The sequence below is a fragment of the Oncorhynchus tshawytscha genome, linkage group LG10 (assembly GCF_018296145.1).
Source record: "Oncorhynchus tshawytscha isolate Ot180627B linkage group LG10, Otsh_v2.0, whole genome shotgun sequence".
NCBI classification, from domain to species: Eukaryota; Metazoa; Chordata; class Actinopteri; order Salmoniformes; family Salmonidae; genus Oncorhynchus; species Oncorhynchus tshawytscha.
The window spans coordinates 12,999,814-13,020,132 of record NC_056438.1 but is presented as its reverse complement, the minus strand read 5'-3'; the positions used below and the strand labels follow the sequence as shown (position 1 = coordinate 13,020,132).

Genomic DNA, 20,319 nt, shown 5'->3' with positions numbered 1-20,319 from the left:
AATTGTACATTAAACATCATAGTATAGTTGAAAGATATATGTTGCGTAGAAACACAAAGTGGGTGACCAGCAGAGATAGATGGGGTGGGCTGAGGGAAGCTGAGGGTTGGTGTCACGCCCTGGTCTTAGTATTTTGTGTTTATATATTTATTTGGTCAGGCCAGGGTGTGACATGGGGTTATTTTGTGTTGCGTTGTGGTATTGGGGGTTTTAGTAGGTATTGGGATTGTGGCTGAGTAGGGGTGTCTAGCATAGTCTATGGCTGCCTGAGGTTCTCAATCAGAGTCAGGTGATTCTCGTTGTCTCTGATTGGGAACCATATGGTAGCCTGGGTTTCACTGTGTGTTTGTGGGTGATTGTTCCTGTCTTTGTGTTTGCACCAGATAGGGCTGTTTCGGTTTTCATTATTTCATTTCGTTAGTTTTGTAGTTTCTGTATGTATAGGTTTTCCTTCATTAAATTATATCATGAATCATCATCACGCTGCATTTTGGTCCGATCCTTGTTCTACCTCTTCGTCAGAGGAGGAGATAGAAGAGAGCCGTTACAGAATCACCCACCACACCCGGACCAAGTGGCGTGGTAACAGGCAACAGCAGCAGCAGGAGCAGCAGCAGCTGCAGTGGGAGAGGTTGCACCACCTGGAGAAATGGACATGGGAGGAGGAACTGGACGGTAAAGGACCCTGGGCTCAGCCTGGAGAATATCGCCGCCCCAAGGAAGAACTGGAGGCGGCGAAAGCGGAGAGGCGCTGTTATGAGGAGGCAGCACGGCGACGCGGATGGAAGCCTGAGAGTCGGCCCCAGAAATTTCTTGGGGGGGGGCTCACAGGGAGTATGGCTATGCCAGGTAGGAGACCTGCGCAAACTCCCTGTGCTTACCGGGGGGCTAGAGAGACCGGGCAGGCACCGTGTTATGCTATGGAGCGCACAGTGTTTCCAGTGCGGGTGCATAGCCCGGTGCGGTTCATACCAGCTCTTCGTATTGGCCGGGCTAGAGTGGGCATCGAGCCAGGTAAGGTTGGGCAGGCTTGGTGCTCAAGAGTTCCAGTGCGCCTGCACGGTCCGGTCTATCCAGAGCCACCTCTACACACCAGTCCTCTGGTGGCAGCTCCCCGCACCAGGCTTCCTGTGCGTGTTCTCTATCCAGTTCCACCAGTGCCAGCACCACGCATCAGGCCTACAGTGCGCCTCGCCTCTCCAGCGCTGCCGGAGTCTCCCGCCTGTTCAGCGCTGTCGGAGCCTTTCTCCTCTCCTGCGCTGCCAGAGTCTCCCGCCTGTTTAGCGCAGCCAGAGCCTTCCTTCTCTCCAGCGCTGCCGGAGTCTTCTGCCTGTTCAGCGCAGCCTGAGCTGCCAGTCTGCATGGAGCAGCCAGAGCTGCCAGTCTGCATGGAGCAGCCAGAGCTGCCAGTCTGCATGGAGCAGCCAGAGCTGCCAGTCTGCATGGAGCAGCCAGAGCTGCCAGTCTGCATGGAGCAGCCAGAGCTGTCAGTCTGCATGGAGCAGCCAGAGCTGTCAGTCTGCATGGAGCAGCCAGAGCTGTCAGTCTGCATGGAGCTGCCAGCCAGGAGCAGCCAGTCAGTCTGCATGGAGCAGCCAGAGCTGCCAGTCTGCATGGAGCAGCCAGAGCTGCCAGTCTGCATGGAGCAGCCAGGGCTGCCAGTCTGCATGGAGCAGCCGGAGCTGCCAGTCTGCATAGAGCAGCCAGAGCTGCCAGTCTGCATGGAGCAGCCAGAGCTGCCAGTCTGCATGGAGCAGCCGGAGCTGCCAGTCTGCATGGAGCAGCCGGAGCTGCCAGTCTGCATGGAGCAACCAGATCCGCCAGTCAGCCAGGATCCACCAGTCAGCCAGGATCTTCCAGATCCGCCAGTCAGCCAGGATCCGCCAGTCAGCCATGATCTTCCAGATCCGCCAGTCAGCCAGGATCTGCCAGAGCCTACTACCTGCCTGAGTTTCCTCTCAGTACTGGGCTTCCTCTCGGTACTGGGCTTCCTCTCGGTACTGGGCTTCCTCTCAGTACTGAGCTTCCCCTCTATGCTGAGCTTCCCCTCTATGCTGAGCTTCCCCTCTATGCTGAGCTTCCCCTCAGTCCCGAGCTTCCCCTCAGTCCCGAGCTTCCCCTCAGTCCCGAGCTTCTACCTCAGTCCCGAGCTGCCCCTCAATCCAGTGGGGTCCTTGGTGAGGGTTATTAGGCCTAGGTCGGCGGCGAGGGTCGCCAATCAAAGGACACGTTACAGGGGGACTAAGACTTGGTTGGAGTGGGGTCCACGTCCCGAGCCGGAGCCGCCACCGTGGACAGACGCTCACCCGGATCCTCCCCTATGGGTTTTAGTGTGCGGCCGGGAGTCCGCACCTTGTGGGGGGGGGGTTCTGTCACGCCCTGGTCTTAGTATTTTGTGTTTATATATTTATTTGGTCAGGCCAGGGTGTGACATGGGGTTATTTTGTGTTGTGTTGTGGTATTGGGGGTTTTAGTAGGTATTGGGATTGTGGCTGAGTAGGGGTATCTAGCATAGTCTATGGCTGCCTGAGGCGGTTCTCAATCAGAGTCAGGTGATTCTCGTTGTCTCTGATTGGGAACCATATTTAGGTAGCCGTTGTTTCACTGTGTGTTTTGTGGGTGATTGTTCCTGTCTCAGTGTTTTGTATTCACCAGATAGGGCTGTTTCGGTTTTCATTATTTCATTTCGTTAGTTTTGTAGTTTCTGTATGTATAGGTTTTCCTTCTTTAAAATATATCATGAATCATCATCACGCTGCATTTTGGTCCGATCCTTGTTCTACCTCTTCGTCAGAGGAGGAGATAGAAGAGAGCCGTTACAGTTGGTATGTGGAATTGGAGACAAGTGGGAGTGGAGTTGCTGTGTGAGAGATAGAATGATGGTCAACGATAAAAGTAATTTAAAAAAAAAAGAAAGTCAAATGAATCAGAATAAAAAGTACATTTGAATGACACTAAAGTGGCAGTGTTTTTACAACTAATGCCGGTTTGCCTGAGGCTGATGCCGTGCAGGTGATTGTACACATGCATATACACACACTCTCATTCAAATCAATACATACAAGAACACACACATACATGTAATAGTGCCAGACATGCACACAAACATATACAGCTGGCATTGCTGTTATGATTTCAATTGTTCTTGATACCCTTTGTTTGACATTTTTTATTTACATTTTTGTTTTTGTTTGCTGTTTTCTCCTGTCTTTTCCTTTTTTTCTCTTTAGTTCATTCTCTTGGTTGTTGGTGCATTGGGAGTTCTTGGGGGTGGGGAATGGAATTAATTGTATTTTTTATAAATGTTTTCTTCATGGTGGGGACTGTGGCAGGGGACTCGAATGGTTTAGGTACAGCTATTGGGGAACTGTGGAGGGTTCGGATTCACGTTTTTTGGCCTGGTGGTAGATCGGTCAACATGCCCTTGAGCAGGGCATTGACCCTGGATGCTTCTGTGTTACAGTGTGTCGCTCTGAATGGGAATCTTTTGGATGACTGGTATGATGCAGTTATTGAGCGGCTTCACTGCAAGTATATTGTATGTTTCGAATATTCAATAAATAATGTAAAAAATAAAATAAAATGTGAAGAGATACATGTTTCACGTTGCCTGTGAGGTTTTCATCCATTAAAGGCAACCATGAAGCAGACAGGTGGTTAGTTAGCTTGTTCGCTATGTCCTGAAACACACACACGGGCAAAAGATACCTCAACAGGCATTTTGTTACAAATAAACTCAGGAAAAAAATAAACGTCCTCACTGTCAACTGCGTTTATTTTCAGCAAACTTATCACGTGTAAATATTTGTATGAACATAAGATTCAACAACTGAGACATAAACTGAACAAGTTCCACAGACATGTGACTAACAGAAATGGAATAATGTGTCCCTGAACAAAGGGGGGAACAAATCTAAAGTAACAGTCAGTATCTGGTGTGGCCACCAGCTGCATTAAGTACAGCAGTGCATCTCCTCCTCATGGACTGCACCAGATTTGCCAGTTCTTGCTATGAGAAGTTGCCCCACTCTTCCACCAAGGCACCTGCAAGTTCCCTGACATTTCTGGGGGGAATGGCCCAGCCCTCATCCTCCGATCCAAAAGGTCCCAGATGTGCTCAATGGGATTGAGATCCGGGCTCTTCGCTGGCCATGGCGGAACACTGACATTCCTGTCTTGCAGGAAATCACGCACAGAACGAGCAATATGGCTGGTGGCATTGTTATGCTGGATGAGCCTGCAGGAAATGTACCAGATGAGGGAGGAGGATGTCTTCCCTGTAATGCACAGCGTGGAGATTGCCTGCAATGACAAGCTCAGTCTGATGATGCTGCGACACACCGCCCCAGACCATGACGGACCCTCCACCTCCAAATCGATCCCGCTCCAGAGTACAGGCCTCGGTGTAATGCTCATTCCTTCGACGATAAACGTGAATCCAAATATCACCCCTGGTGAGACAAAACCGTGACTCGTCAGTGAAGAGCACTTTTTGCCAGTCCTGTCTGGTCCAGCGACGGTGGGTTTGTGCCCGTAGGCGACGTTGTTGCTGGTGATGTCTGGTGAGCACCTGCCTTACAACAGGCCCGCAAGCCCTCAGTCCAGCCTCTCTCAGCCTATTGTGGACAAACTGAGCACTGATGGAGGGATTGTGCGTTCCTGGTGTAACTCGGGCAGTTGTTGTTGCCATCCTGTACCTGTCCCGCAGGTGTGATGTTCGGATGTACCGATCCAGTGCAGGTGTTGTTACACGTGGTCTGCCACTGTGAGGACGATCAGCTGTCCGTCCTGTCTCCCTGTAGCGCTGTCTTAGGCATCTCACAATACGGACATTGCAATTCATTGCCCTGGCCACATCTGCAGTCCTCATGCCTCCATGCAGCATTCCTAAGGCACGTTCAGCTGGGACCCTGGGCATCTTTCTTTTGGTGTTTCTCAGAATCAGTAGAAAGGCCTCTATAGTGTCCTAAGTTTTCATAACTGTGACCTTAATTGCCTACCGTCTGTAAGCTGTTAGTCTTAATGACCGTTCCACAGGTGCATGTTCATTATTTGTTTATGGTTCATTGAACAAGGATGGGAAACAGTGTTTAAACCCTTTACAATGAAGGTCTGTGAAGTTATTTCAATTTTTACGAATGATCTTTGAAAGACAGGGGCCTGAAAAAGAGACGTTTCTTTTTTTTGCTGAGTTTACAAGACACTATATAGACCAATGTATCAAACTGAAATACTAAATACTTTTGAAAGTATTGTATTTACATAAAATACAGGTATATTGGAGAATTTTGTCACTTCAAATGCCTCACTACAACTACAACAACATTCTCAGTAACAAAGGACTGTGATATGCAGTTCTTTATCTAACTCAGTTGAATGCACTGACTATGACACTCTGGAAAAGAGTGTCTGCTAAATGACCAAAACGTAAATGTAAATGTAAAAATGCAAAAGCACACTGGATATAATTATTGGCCTTGTTTTGTGGCGGAGCTCATTACAATAATACCCAGCATGCTTTGCAAGTGTTCATTTTTACATTGTACATTTTGGACATTTAGCAGGCAGACACTCTTATCACACCATAGTGCCATCAGACTTCTTATACCAATGCAGGTTGAAAGGGTCCACAAAATTGTGAACCACTATAAAAAATGATATAGAAAAGTATGTTGTATTTGTAAAATACAAATTACAGGCCCGGAAAGTACGTTGTTACAAAATACATTGAATTATAGCTCAGGCCGGTGAAATATGTATACGAAATACGTATTTCATATACATGTAACACAAATACCGCCCATCTCTGCACTGCACACACACACACACACACACACACACACACACACACACACACACACACACACACACACACACACACACACACACACACACACACACACACACACACACACAATAATGTCATCGGGTGGAGAGATTCAGGCTACTTCATAGAGAAACATCATGAGAGGTCATTTGTTTCCTGCAGCTAAATGCATGCTAGTTCAATGATGCATACGACCGCCATACACACGCTCTACACACACACACGCTTCACACACACACACACACACACACACGCTCTACACGCACACACGCTTCACACACACACACACACACACACGCGCTTCACACACATGCATGCAAACTCACACAAACACTCCTCCACATGCACACACAGAGCTTCTGCTTTCTGTAGACGTGTGGGATGACTGTTAACCACAATCTCAGGGAGAAAGTGTTTGTGTGTGTGTGTGTGTGTGTGTGTGTGTGTGCATACATGTGAAAGCCTTTGGGTTCAAAATAAGTTCAGAGAGAAAGTGAACAAGGTTTCCAGCACTATGGTTCCATAGTGCGACGTTGTCATGAATCACGTTAACTGCAGAATTGACGGGAAATCTTTGTCCTGTGCTCATTGACACATTAAAATGCCCAGGAGGTTATATGTGTCGTTCATAGAATGACCACTAGAGGCCGCCACTAGCTAACATCATGGAAGGTGGAACGTGTCAACGTGACTCATGCTAGACAAAGGGACGAATAGGAGTGGAAGGCTATTGTTTAGACATGGTAATTAAACTAGGCAACACCTCGGGAATGAAAAATAAGTGGAAAAGGAAGGGAGTTATTAAAAAACAGAGTGAAACACAGAACTTGGCAGAAACAGTGTGAAATAAAAAAGCCAGACGGCATTTATTTTCATTATTTTTTTTCCATCTATACAGTTTATTATATATATAAAATAAAAAAACTCAAGACAAGAACAAAAATGTAATCACAGATAATGGATGAACCCCTTGTCATGGCTTATAAATCGCCGTGTGGTCCTAAGGTAGGGGAAACCCTGCTGGGGGTGCCTCCTAATAGTCATAACAAGCTTACTCTCCTAGTCTCCTCTCTGTCATCAGCACCAATGTGAATGGATAGGAATAGGATAGGTGAAAGCTATTTGGCGGAATCCTACGAGCAAACCAGCTTTCACCCGACCAGTAATTTTGTTCAGATCCGTGTGAATGAATGAAAGGAGACAAGGAGAGGAGCCAACTCTATAGACTATTTACATGTGTCCTTATAGAGTGCGGCACAGCAGATTGTTGTGGGTATTGGAATGACATACATAGCAAAGTGCCATTAGAAATAGAACGAAATGAAAGGAATTGGAACCCAATAGCACAATTGAGTTGAATGGGTGTGCCTGTTCTACTCATTCTAATTCTATGATAGTGCCTTCCACTTTACACGTTGTTTACCTTGTGAAAAGGTCATACAGATCTAACAGATTATATTGTAGTCTTGGATTGCAATGAAATGTTGATAATGTCTAAATCGACAGATATATTGTCTGTGAACAAAGATATTACACTACAGTAGATGGACCAAGATGATCAACTTTCACCTCACAGGTATGGAGTGCGGGGTAGTGCCAGAGTGAGAGATGGAGAGATGGTGTGTGTGTGTTTGTAAATGTTCTCCATCACCTTTGAAAATAACCCTTTTGCCATTGGGGCACCAGGAGTCACGTTATGTCAAAAACATAACAATTATGTCATAACATTGTAATACACAGTATTACTGAGAAAAAACCCAAACTGTATTGTCTTGCATATTTAAAACAAATTAAAATAAGATTCTTCTAGTGTAAAACAGATTTCATTTTGTGAGCTATAATTTCAATCTTTTTATTTTATTATTTATGTACAAAGGGAATCTGAAGACTTTTAATCTGCAGAAAAGAAGTATAAATATGTGTACTTCTCTTTTGTGTATGATACAGTTTACCAAAATAGTTTACTATTTACAAGCCCCCACAGACCTGATCCCAATCAAAATAGTTCACTATTTACAAGCCCCCACAGACCTGATCCCAATCAAAATAGTTCACTATTTACAAGCCCCCACAGTCCTGATCCCAATCAAAATAGTTCACTATTTACAAGCCCCCACAGACCTGATCCCAATCAAAATAGTTCACTATTTACAAGCCCCCACAGACCTGATCCCAATCAAAATAGTTCACTATTTACAAGCCCCCACAGACCTGATCCCAATCAAAATAGTTTACTATGTACAAGCCCCCACATAACTGATCTCAATCAAAATAGTGATAACAAATTGCCATGGCAACATTGGCTGATCACCTCTGTAGTTCCGTTGGCCAATCAGTGATTTATATTACCCCAAATTGATCAGGGATTGGCTGTATTTCCCTGTGTATTAATTCACCTTTGACTGGCTCAAAGACCTTATGTGAGAGCAGGAGATAATCCGAATGGTTAATCTGCAATTGTTGTGTTTTTGAGCTATGCTTCCAAATCACACTCAATGACTTTGATACAAAAGTAAACCTCAGATTTGGTGTTGCAAATTCAACTGCTATTTTAGAAACAGATCACAATAAAACACTGAAAAACATTGGACCAATTGCATTGCTGGAGGACATTGATTTCATCCAATCACAGTGTGTTTTATACACCTATCCCTTTGATAGGAGAAATCCCTACAAGGGAGAGGATTTCAAATAGCTTTATTAGTCCAATGTTCAAGCTTCAGACACAGAAACAACCAATGAGAATGCTTGGACTCCACTACTCTGTTGCTAGCTCTTTAGAGTGAAGCTTCTGTTTCCCAGGTAACCATGTGATGATGAGGTTCTGTGTGTTCCATGTGTTCCGTGAGTTCCGTTTTTAGTCCATTCCCTATTTCCAATATGGCCTCCAGCGATAAGGGACAGCACACCTTGTGGGGAATGTAGCCATTTTGGGGAGGGAGGTTGGTTTATGTGGCAGCAGCGGAATGGCTGTGTAGTGCTCCGATCACTCTGAAGCAACCAATCACATTCACTCAAACCGTCCATTCAAGTTAGGTATAACCATGGCACTTTCTACAACCTTCTAGAAATGTACACACACCTGTTATTACCAGTTATAAAGCCTTCATACGCCCTTTATATCCCCTGTCCATGTCACACTCCTAACCCCAGTGTTTCTATACAGGAATGAGGTCAATTTACTGACCCCTGACATTTACCCTTTGACCACACTCCTATGAGTTCTGCTCCAGGTACTCATCTATCATAGTGAGGTTATTGAGCCAGTCCTCATTCGACCCCACCAGAGTATCAATAAAGTCTACCTCCCCTCCTCCACCACCACCAGGTCTACCCCCCATCCCCCCATTACTCTGCCCCCGCTGAGTGTACTCATACGGGGGTAGCTTGTGTCCAGGGTTCCCCTGACCTGGTCCATACCCAGGCCCATGGGGATGGGGATGTTGGTGTGGGTGTTTGGCGACGACGGCCCCAGAGGCAGGATAGCTAGGTGGGGCCATACCGTGGCCTGGGTGGTGGATCATACCAGGGGGAATGGGTTTCATTCCAGCCAGGGCCGAGAGGGGTCCCCTGGGCCTCATACCAGGCTGAAGCCCTTGGTGGACCATGGAGGGTAGGGGCTGCCCTGCCGTGGACACACCCAGCTTCTGCATCAGTCTCCTGGGTAAGGACGGCACCCCGACCCCTTGGTTGGAGGGTAACGATGGAGGTCCTTGGTGGGGGGCAAAATTGTTACCACCCCCGCCTCCGGGCATCCCCGATCGCAATGCCTGCTGGGTAAACTGGGCGTTGGGGTTCGGGTTGCAGCTTCCGTTGGCGCTTCCACCCCCTCCAGGAAATATGTGTCCGTGCGACTGCTGGTGATTAGCCGATGGGTCCATGTGGCCATCGCTGCAGGGCATGCGATGCTGCATGGAATTCACTAGCCCCCCCTGCTGCGGAGGAGGCCACATTGCAGTCTGTTGGTGTTGGTGTGTTTGCTGAGCGGTAAACATCATACGTGGGAGTGGTGCCCCTCCACCACTATGGTGCAGGGCCTGTCGTAGATGCTGTGGGTGACCAGACCCTGACCCAGGCCCTGACCCGGGCCCCAACCCCCCGATTGTCATCCCCATCCTGGACACCTGTTGCTGCATCCCAGGCCTTGGAGGACCAGCCGGACCGCCCATTCCCATCATGCCGTGTGCCAACTGTGGTTGTCTCATTGGCATACCACCAGCACCAACAAACTCTCCACCCTGTAAACAACAACAAGGAGAATGAGGAAATGCAAGAAAAACACAAAAACAACTGTCTTGTCTCAACTGTTAGTTTATCTTACCTGTGAAGGGTGATAGAGGGGCTGCTTGGAGCCTGGAGGACCACCCATGAAGGCGCCTACCGGCCTGCCCACTTGGGTGAGAGATCCTGGGGGTCCGGGTTGGCCTGGGTGGCCTGGATGTCCAGGGGGAAGAGAGAGGTGGCCGGGCCCAGATGGGAGGGGACCACCGTGGGATAGCTGGGGAACACCCAGGGGGTAACCTCCGCCTCCAACACAATCTGGAGGGAGAGGCCGACCACCACCTAGAAAGAGGCAAGGAGATAGAGAGAGAAGTGAGGGAAGGAGACAGAGAGAGAAGAAAGGGAAGGAGACAGTGAGGGAAGGCGATAGCGGGGGAAGGAGATAGTGAGTATAAGACCAGAGAATATCCATACTTCTAATTTCATGTCATGTTGAGTACCTGCTAGAGATAATGAAAGACAAGATTATTTAGTTAATACTTCCTGGAATTAATAGGGAAATAAGACGTGACATAAACGTCCTCTCACTGTCAACTGCGTTTATTTTCAGCAAACGTATCACGTGTAAATATTTGTATGAACATAAGATTCAACAACTGAGACATAAACTGAACAAGTTCCACAGACATGTGACTAACAGAAATGGAATAATATGTCCCTGAACAAAGGGGGAATCTAAAGTAACAGTCAGTATCTGGTGTGGCCACCAGCTGCATTAAGTACTGCAGTGCATCTCCTCCTCATGGACTGCACCGGATTTGCCAGTTCTTGCTGTGAGATGTTACTCCACTCTTCCACCAAGGCACCTGCAAGTTCTCTGACATGTCTGGGGGGAATGCCCCTAGCCCTCATCCTCCGATCCAACAGGTCCCAGACGTGCTCAATGGGATTGAGATCCGGGCTCTTCACTGGCCATGGCAGGACACTGACATTCCTGTCTTGCAGGAAATCACGCACAGAACGAGCAGTATGTCTGGTGGCATTGTCATGCTGGAGGGTCATGTCAGGATGAGCCTGCAGGAAGGGTACCACATGAGGGAGGAGGATGTCTTCCCTGTAACGCACAGCGTTGAAATTGCCTGCAATGACAACAAGCTCAGTCCGATGATGCTGTAACACACCGCCCCAGACCATGACAGACCCTCCACCTCCAAATTGATCCCGCTCCAGAGTACAGGCCTCGGTGTAACGCTCATTCCTTTGACGATAAACAAGATTCCGACCATCACCCCTGGTGAGACAAAACAGCGACTCGTCAGTGAAGAGCACTTTTTGCCGGTCCTGTCTGGTCCAGCGACGGTGGGTTTGTGCCCATAGGCGACGTTGTTGCCGGTGATGTCTGGTGAGGACCTGCCTTACAACAGGACTACAAGCCCTCAGTCCAGCCTCTCTCAGCCTATTGCGGACAGTCTGAGCACTGATGGAGGGATTGTGCGTTGCTGGTGTAACTCGGGCAGTTGTTGTTGCCATCCTGTACCTGTCCTGCATGTGTGATGTTCGGATGTACCGATCCTGTGCAGGTGCTGTTACACGTGGTCTGCCACTGTGAGGACGATCAGCTGTCTGTCCTGTCTCCCTGTAGCGCTGTCTTAGGCATCTCACGATACGGACATTGTGCCCTGGCCACATCAGTCCTCATGCCTCCTTGCAGCATGCCTAAGGCACGTTCACACAGATGAGCAGGGACTCTGGGAATCTTTCTTTTGGTGTTTCTCAGAGTCAGTAAAAAGGACTCTTTAGTGTCCTAAGTTTTCATAACTGACCTTAATTGCCTACCGTCTGTAAGCTGTTAGTGTCTTAACGACCGTTCCACAGGTGCATGTTCATTAATTGTTTATGGTTCATTGAACAAACATGGGAAACAGTGTTTAAACCCTTTACAATGAAGATCAGTGAAGTTTTTTGGATTTTTACAAATTATCTTTGAAAGACAGGGTCCTGAAAAAGGGACGTTTCTTTTTTTGCTGAGTTTATATTTACATGTTAGTGTGGAGTTTGACTGTACCTGTAAATGTTGCCCCCTGCTGACACTCAGTCATCTGTTCCATCTGCCTCTTCTGCTCCTGGTGAACAACACAACATCCCAGTATTTATCTATTAACACAAAGACACTGGCCAAAAAACAAACAAACAAACTTCAAAAAGCCCAAGAACCTGTCTGTCTGTCGGTCAATTTCTCTCTCTACCTCTCTCTATCTCTCTACCTATCTCCCTCTCTACCTCCCTCTCTCTATCTCTCTACCTCCCTCTATCTCTCTACCTCCCTCTCTCTCCCTCCCTCCCTATCTCCCTCTACCTCCCTCTCTCTATCTCTCTACCTCCCTCTATCTCTCTACCTCCCTCTACCTCCCTCTCTCTATCTCTCTACCTCCCTCTATCTCTCTACCTCCCTCTCTCTCCCTCCCTCCCTATCTCCCTCTACCTCCCTCTCTCTATCTCTCTACCTCCCTCTCTACCTCTATCTCCCTCTACCTCCCTCTCTCTATCTCTCTACCTCCCTCTCTACCTCTCTATCTCCCTCCCTATCTCCCTCTCTACCTCCCTCTCTCTATCTCTCTACCTCTCTCTATCTCCCTCCCTATCTCCCTACTCTTTCTACCCCCTCCTTACCTCTCTACCTCTCTCCTTACCTCTCTCTATCTCTCTCCTCCCTACTCTCTCCCTACTCTCTCTCTACCTCTTTCTACCCCCTCCTTACCTCTCTCTCTACCTCTCTCCTTACCTCTCTCTATCTCCCTCCCTATCTCCCTCTCTACCTCCCTCTCTCTCTCTACCCCCTCCTTACCTCTCTCTCTACCTCTTTCTCTATCTCTCTCCTTACCTCTCTCTATCTCCCTCCCTATCTCCCTCTCTACCTCCCTCTCTCCCTCTCTCCCTTTCTCTCTCTACCCGACTCTCTACCTCTCTCTACCCCCCTCCTTACCTCCCTATCTCTCTCTACCTGACTCTCTACCTCTCTCTACCTCCTTACCTCTCTCTCTACCTCTTTCTCTATCTCTCTACCTCCCTCAGTACCTGTTGTAGGTGCCTCCTGATGAGCAGCAGGTTGTTGTAGTTGGTCTGGGTTGAACGGGGGACAGATGGGTCCTGAAGACCTAGGATCTGCTCCTGGAGAGAGGGTGGAGGGGAGAGAAAGATAATGGTCAGATATAGACATAACAGAGAAGCAAAATGTAGAAAATGTGCTAATTTTCATGATAACAAAATGCTTTCCTTTCATGACCAAAAACCATGCACAGGAGATTTGGTTCGGGGTGCAGAAAGAAATGAAATGCCTATCCAAGTAAAGGTATGTCTAAGAACAAAAAAGACCCACAGCCAGACAAGTCGTTTCCCTGCTTTGTTATAAAACATGGCCTCCTTCCTTCCCGACCGGTGGGGTCGTAAATAACTGTGTGTGTGTGTGTTCCAAGTGGTTCCCAGAGCCAAGGCTATTTGTTTGTGTTGGCCATCTAGACTGTCCCCAATCAGTCGTTCCCACGTGAGCAACTCTTCCCCCATCCCTCCGTTGCTCCCTCCCTCCCTCCCCCATCCCTCTGTTGCTCCCTCCTCCCCCCATCCCTCTGTTGCTCCCTCCCTCCCCCATCCCTCCCTCCCTCCCCCCTCCCCCATCCGTTGCTCCCTCCCTCCCTCCCCCATCCCTCTGTTGCTCCCTCCTCCCCATCCCTCCGTTGCTCCCTCCCTCCCCCCTCCCTCCCTCCCTCCCCCATCCCTCCGTTGCTCCCTCCCTCCCTCCCCCATCCCTCTGTTGCTCCCTCCCTCCCTCCCCCATCCCTCCCTCCTCCCCCATCCCTCCGTTGCTCCCTCCCTCCCCATCCCTCCCTCCCTCCCCCATCCCTCCGTTGCTCCCTCCCTCCCTCCCCCATCCCTCTGTTGCTCCCTCCCTCCCTCCCCCATCCCTCCGTTGTTCCATCCATCCCTCCCTCCCTCATCCCTCCCTCCCTCCCCATCCCTCCCTGCCCCCCCATCCCTCCCTCCCCTGGTTATCCCAAAGCCAGCACATTCCAAAGATGTATAGCCTTTCCCTGCCACCACCAAAACACACACGCGCACACACAAACACACACACACGCACGAACACACACACACACACACACGCACACACACACACACACACACACACACACACACACACACACACGCACACACACACACACACACGCACACGCACAACACACAGACACACACACACAGACACACACACACACACACGCACACACACACACACACACACACACACACACACACACACACACGCACACACACAGACACACACACACAGACACACAGACACACACACACACACACACAACACACACACACACACACACACACACACACACACGCACACGCACACACACACACGCACACAGACACACACACACACACTAAGCTCTTCTTGACACCATGACTAGGGATGGTGTGTTAAAAGGACAAGGGGCGAGAGGGGAAGGAGGGAGAGTTACTTCACTGTACTGCTGCTGAGCCACTATACTCTCTCCTTCCTTCTCTTTCTGTGTTTTCTCAGCTTTGCTCCTCCCCTCCTACATGACCTCTTATTTAGAGCCCAAGTTATTAAGGCGCCACGCTTTAATCAACTGGTCTATGGGAACACCATAGAAAGGACCTTGTGGAGATGCTGGAGGAAACAGGTACAAAAGTATCTATATCCACAGTAAAACGAGTCCTATATCGACATAACCTGAAAGGCCGCTCAGCAAGGAAGAAGCCACTGTTCCAAAACGCCATAAAAAGCCAGACTACGGTTTGCAACTGCACATGGGGACAAAGATCGTACTTTTTGTAGAAATGTCCTCTGGTCTGATGAAACAAAAATAAAACTGTTTGGCCATAATGACCATCGTTATGTTTGGAGGAAAAAGGGGGAGGCTTGCAAGCTGAAGAACACCATCCCAACCGTGAAGCACAGGGGTGGCAGCATCATGTTGTGGGGGTGCTTTGCTGCAGGAGGGACTGGTACACTTCACAAAATAGATGGCTTCATGAGGTAGGAAAATGATGTGGATATATTGAAGCAACATCTCAAATGGGTTTTCCAAAAGGACAATGACCCCAAACATCGTTCCAAAGTTGTGGCAAAATGGCTTAAGGACAACAAAGTCAAGGTATTGGAGTGGCCATCACAAAGCCCTGACCTCAATCTTATAGAAAGTTTGTGGGCAGAACTGAAAAAGTGTGTGTGTGAGCAAGGAGGCCTACAAACCTGACTCAGTTACACCAGCTCTGTCAGCAGGAATGGGCCAAAATTCACCCAACTTATTGTGGGAAGCTTGTGGAAGACTACCCACAACGTTTGACCCAAGTTAAACAATTTAAAGGCAATGCTACCAAATACTAATTGAGTGTATGTAAACTTCTGAACCACTGGGAATGTGATGAAAGAAATAAAAGCTGAAATAAATAATTCTCTCTACTATTATCCTGACATTTAACATTCTTAAAATAAAGTGGTGATCCTAACTGACCTAAGACAGGGGATTTTTACTAGGATTAAATGTCAGGAATTGTGAAAAACTGAGTTTAAATGTATTTGTCTAATGTGTATGTAAACTTCCGACTTCAACTGTATGTGTCTCTGTCTGTCTGTTTGTGTGTATGTCTGTCTGTCTGTTTGTGTGTATGTGTGTATGTCTGTCTGTCTGTCTGTCTGTCTGTGTCTGTCTGTCTGTCTGTCTGTCTGTCTGTCTGTCTGTCTGTCTGTCTGTCTGTCTGTCTGTCTGTCTGTCTGTCTGTCTGTCTGTCTGTCTGTCTGTCTGTCTGTCTAGTCCCAGAAGGAGTATCAGGTCCCTCTTCCAGTGGAAATGAATGGCATGTCAGCAGCAGGGCTGGTAATGGCTATTGATCTAACCTACACCACCTCTGAGAGAGAGAGGACAGATAGAGAGAGAAAGAGGATAGATCTAGAGAACAGATGGAAGGGAGGATAGATAGATAGAGAAAGGGGTAGAGAGAGAATAGAGACAGAGAGGGAGGTGGAGAATAAGAGAAAGATGGATGCAGGAATGGGGTAGATAGAGAGAAAAAATATCTGCTTGTAACGTCACTTGGGGGTAGCAGGTAAACGCTGGAAAGAAATCAATCATATTTAGTTCAATATCACCTGAAACCAACCCTAAAACCAGACGCCCATTTCAACCTCTATGGAAGTGTCAGTTCCTACAACCGCCACTAGATGGAGGAGTACTCTCTCCTCATCAGATTGTGATTCAGTGACCCTCTGATTGGTCCAGGACTGGGTCACCCTCTGCAACAGAATCTGTTATCTAGAGTAGCTAGGCTACTGCTGCTTCTAATGACAGTATTCCAATGTTTGTTTCTCTCTCTCTCTCTCTCACACACTCACTCACAGGGAATTTGTGCCCAAAATAAAGCCAGTCTCTTTCTCTGATTTTATGCAGACTGTGTGTGTGTGTGTGTGTGTGTGTGTGACAAGCTCTATACCGTGACAAGCAGTGTTCTAATCCACTTGGCATTCAAATGTGTGTTGAACAGATTAGAATAACATGTACTGTATCAGCACAGTGTGGGAAATATCACAGTACACACACCCACACAGTGTTGTGTGTCAGGCTATAGATGCTGCTGCATGTGTATGTGTACGTGTGTGTCACCTGTAAAACCAGACGTTTCAACCTCTGTACGTGTGTGTGTGTGTGTACAGACGTGTGTGTGTGTGTGTCACGTGTGTGTACGTGTGTGTTGGTGGACGTGTGTGTCACCCTGTGTGAATCTGTTATCTAGTGTGTGCTACTGTGTTCTGTGTGTGTATTCCAATGTTTGTTTGTGTGTGTGTGTGTGTGTCACTCACAGTGTGTGTATTTGTGTGTAAAGCCAGTCTGTTTCTCTGATTTTATGCAGACTGTGTGTGTGTGTGTGTGTGTGTGTGTGATGTATGTGTGTCTGTACCGTGACAAGCAGTGTTCTAATCCACTTGGCATTCAAATGTGTGTTGAACAGATTAGTAACATGTACTGTGTGTGTGTGTGTATGTGTGTTGTGTGTCAGGCTATGTGTGTGTGTGTGTGTGTGTGTGTGTGTACGTGTGTACGTGTGTGTACGTGTGTGTGTGTGTGTGTGTGTGTGTGTGTGTGTGTGTGTGTGTGTGTGTGTGTGTGTGTGTGTGTGTGTGTGTACGTGTGTGTGTGTGTGTGTGTGTGTACGTGTGTGTATGTGTGTGTGTGTGTGTGTGTGTATGTGTGTGTGTGTGTGTGTGTGTGTGTGTGTACGTGTGTGTATGTGTGTGTGTATGTGTGTGTGTGTGTGTGTGTGTGTGTGTGTGTGTGTGTGTGTGTACGTGTGTGTGTGTGTGTGTGTGTACGTGTGTGTGTGTGTGTGTGTGTGTGTGTGTGTGTGTACGTGTGTGTGTGTGTGTGTGTGTGTGTGTGTGTGTGTGTGTGTGTGTATGTGTGTGTGTGTATGTGTGTGTGTGTATGTGTGTGTGTGTGTGTGTACGTGTGTGTATGTGTGTGTGTGTATGTGTGTGTGTGTGTGTGTGTGTATGTGTGTGTGTGTGTGTGTGTGTGTGTGTGTGTGTGTATGTGTGTGTGTGTGTGTGTGTGTGTGTGTGTGTGTGTGTGTGTGTGTGTGTGTGTGTGTGTGTATGTGTGTGTGTGTGTGTGTGTACGTGTGTGTGTGTGTGTGTACGTGTGTGTGTATGTGTGTGTGTATGTGTGTGTGTGTGTGTGTATGTGTGTGTGTGTACGTGTGTGTGTGTGTGTACGTGTGTGTATGTGTGTGTGTGTGTGTGTGTGTGTGTATGTATGTGTGTGTGTGTACGTGTGTGTGTGTGTGTGTACGTGTGTGTGTGTGTGTGTGTGTACGTGTGTGTGTGTGTGTGTACGTGTGTGTGTGTGTGTGTACGTGTGTGTGTGTGTGTGTACGTGTGTGTGTGTGTGTACGTGTGTGTGTGTGTGTGTACGTGTGTGTGTGTGTGTGTGTGTATGTGTGTGTGTATGTGTGTGTGTGTATGTATGTGTGTGTGTGTACGTGTGTGTGTGTGTTGGATATTTCACATGATGTTTTCTTTCACTACAATAATACGTCTAGTCCTGGACAGCATTTGCGTAAACAGGAAGGTCTTCTATATAGTAAACCTTCCACCAGTCAGTCAGGAAGTGAAATTACCATGGGAAAAACACAACTAGAGACTGGAGGGAGAGATAGTGTGTGTGTGTGTGTGTGTGTACGGGGTACAGTCTCCAGTGCGACTGTGAGCTTAGACAGAGTCCCAAATGGCACCCTATTCCATGTGTAGTGCACTAGTTTTGAACTAGAGCCCTGAGAGCCCTATGTGCCTTGGCCAAAATAGTTCACTATATCGTGAAGAGGGCTCCATTTCGGACGCAACAGACAGTGAATCAGGCAACTATCTTTGTCATGCAACTCTGACTGACCTTGCTGCAACCAACTACATCTGCAGCACACACGCACGCACACACACACACACACACACACACGCACACGCACACGCACACGCACACACACATACACACACATACACACACACACACACTGAGATAGACTGCTAAGGCTCAACTCCCTGTACACACATAGACTGCTCTGGCTCAACTCCCTGAACACACATAGACTGAGATAGACTGCTGAGGCTCAATTCCCTGTACACACATAGACTGAGATAGACTGCTGAGGCTCAACTCCCTGTACACACATAGACTGAGATAGACTGCTAAGGCTCAACTCCCTGTACACACATAGACTGAGATAGACTGCTAAGGCTCAACTCCCTGTACACACATAGACTGAGATAGACTGCTAAGGCTCAACTCCTTGTACACACATAGACTGAGATAGACTGCTCTGGCTCAACTCCCTGTACACACATAGACTGAGATAGACTGCTAAGGCTCAACTCCCTGTACACACATAGACTGAGATAGACTGCTAAGGCTCAACTCCCTGTACACACATAGACTGAGATAGACTGCTAAGGCTCAACTCCCTGTACACACATAGACTGAGATAGACTGCTAAGGCTCAACTCCCTGTACACACATAGACTGAGATAGACTGCTAAGGCTCAACTCCCTGTACACACATAGACTGAGATAGACTGCTCTGGCTCAACTCCCTGTACACACATAGACTGAGATAGACTGCTAAGGCTCAACTCCCTGTACACACATAGACTGGGTAGACTGCTGAGGCTCAACTCCCTATACACACATAGACTGAGATAGACTGCTAAGGCTCAACTCCCTGTACACACAGACTGAGATAGACTGCTCTGGCTCAACTCCCTGTACACACATAGACTGAGATAGACTGCTCTGGCTCAACTCCCTGTACACACATAGACTGAGATAGACTGCTCTGGCTCAACTCCCTGTACACACATAGACTGAGATAGACTGCTCTGGCTCAACTCCTGTACACACATAGACTGAGATAGACTGCTAAGGCTCAACTCCTTGTACACACATAGACTGAGATAGACTGCTCTGGCTCAACTCCCTGTACACACATAGACTGAGATAGACTGCTAAGGCTCAACTCCCTGTACACACAGACTGAGATAGACTGCTCTGGCTCAACTCCCTGTACACACATAGACTGAGATAGACTGCTAAGGCTCAACTCCCTGTACACACATAGACTGAGATAGACTGCTAAGGCTCAACTCCCTGTACACACATAGACTGAGATAGACTGCTAAGGCTCAACTCCCTGTACACACATAGACTGGGTAGAGAGACACTGACACATCAGTGTACCAGTGTTTTGTACCAGTGTTTTGTACCAGTGTTTTGTACCAGTGTTTTGTACCTTGTTATCTGGTGTGTTCTTGAATAACATTGATCCAGCTGTCAGAACAGACAGTTTGACTGCTGCTAAGGCTTCAGAGACCTCATCTCCACGGCAACCTTCTACACTTCAGTGAGGTCTACTACTGGGAACTACTGCACTAGGAAATGTACACTATTCACCAAGTAGACCCTCCACTTTACTGTCTATACTACTGCTACACAAAGAAGTACACACTACTACACTAAGAAGTACACACTACTACACTAAGAAGTACACACTACTGCACTATGAAGGAAACACCACAGCAGCAGTACAAGGTGGGTCTTAATAGCTATTCCTTTGAAATATAGTTAAGTAGTGTACACTACAGAGGAGGGTGGAATGTAGTTAAGTAGTGTACACTACAGAGGAGGGTGGAATGTAGT

At 47.7% G+C, this 20,319-nt stretch overlaps 1 protein-coding gene across 1 annotated transcript in view; it reads right to left on the bottom strand.

The window, feature by feature from the left end:
• Positions 1-6,669: 6,669 nt before the first annotated feature.
• Positions 6,670-20,319, bottom strand: part of LOC112240429 (trithorax group protein osa) — a 164,434-nt gene continuing 150,784 nt past the window's right edge. The window contains exons 3-6 of the mRNA XM_042328140.1: positions 13,124-13,216; positions 12,114-12,171; positions 10,149-10,390; positions 6,670-10,065 (exon numbers count right to left, since the gene is read on the bottom strand). Coding sequence (XP_042184074.1) covers positions 9,043-10,065; positions 10,149-10,390; positions 12,114-12,171; positions 13,124-13,216 — 1,416 coding nt within the window. The 3' untranslated portion in view covers positions 6,670-9,042. The remainder of the gene's footprint in view (positions 10,066-10,148; positions 10,391-12,113; positions 12,172-13,123; positions 13,217-20,319) is intronic.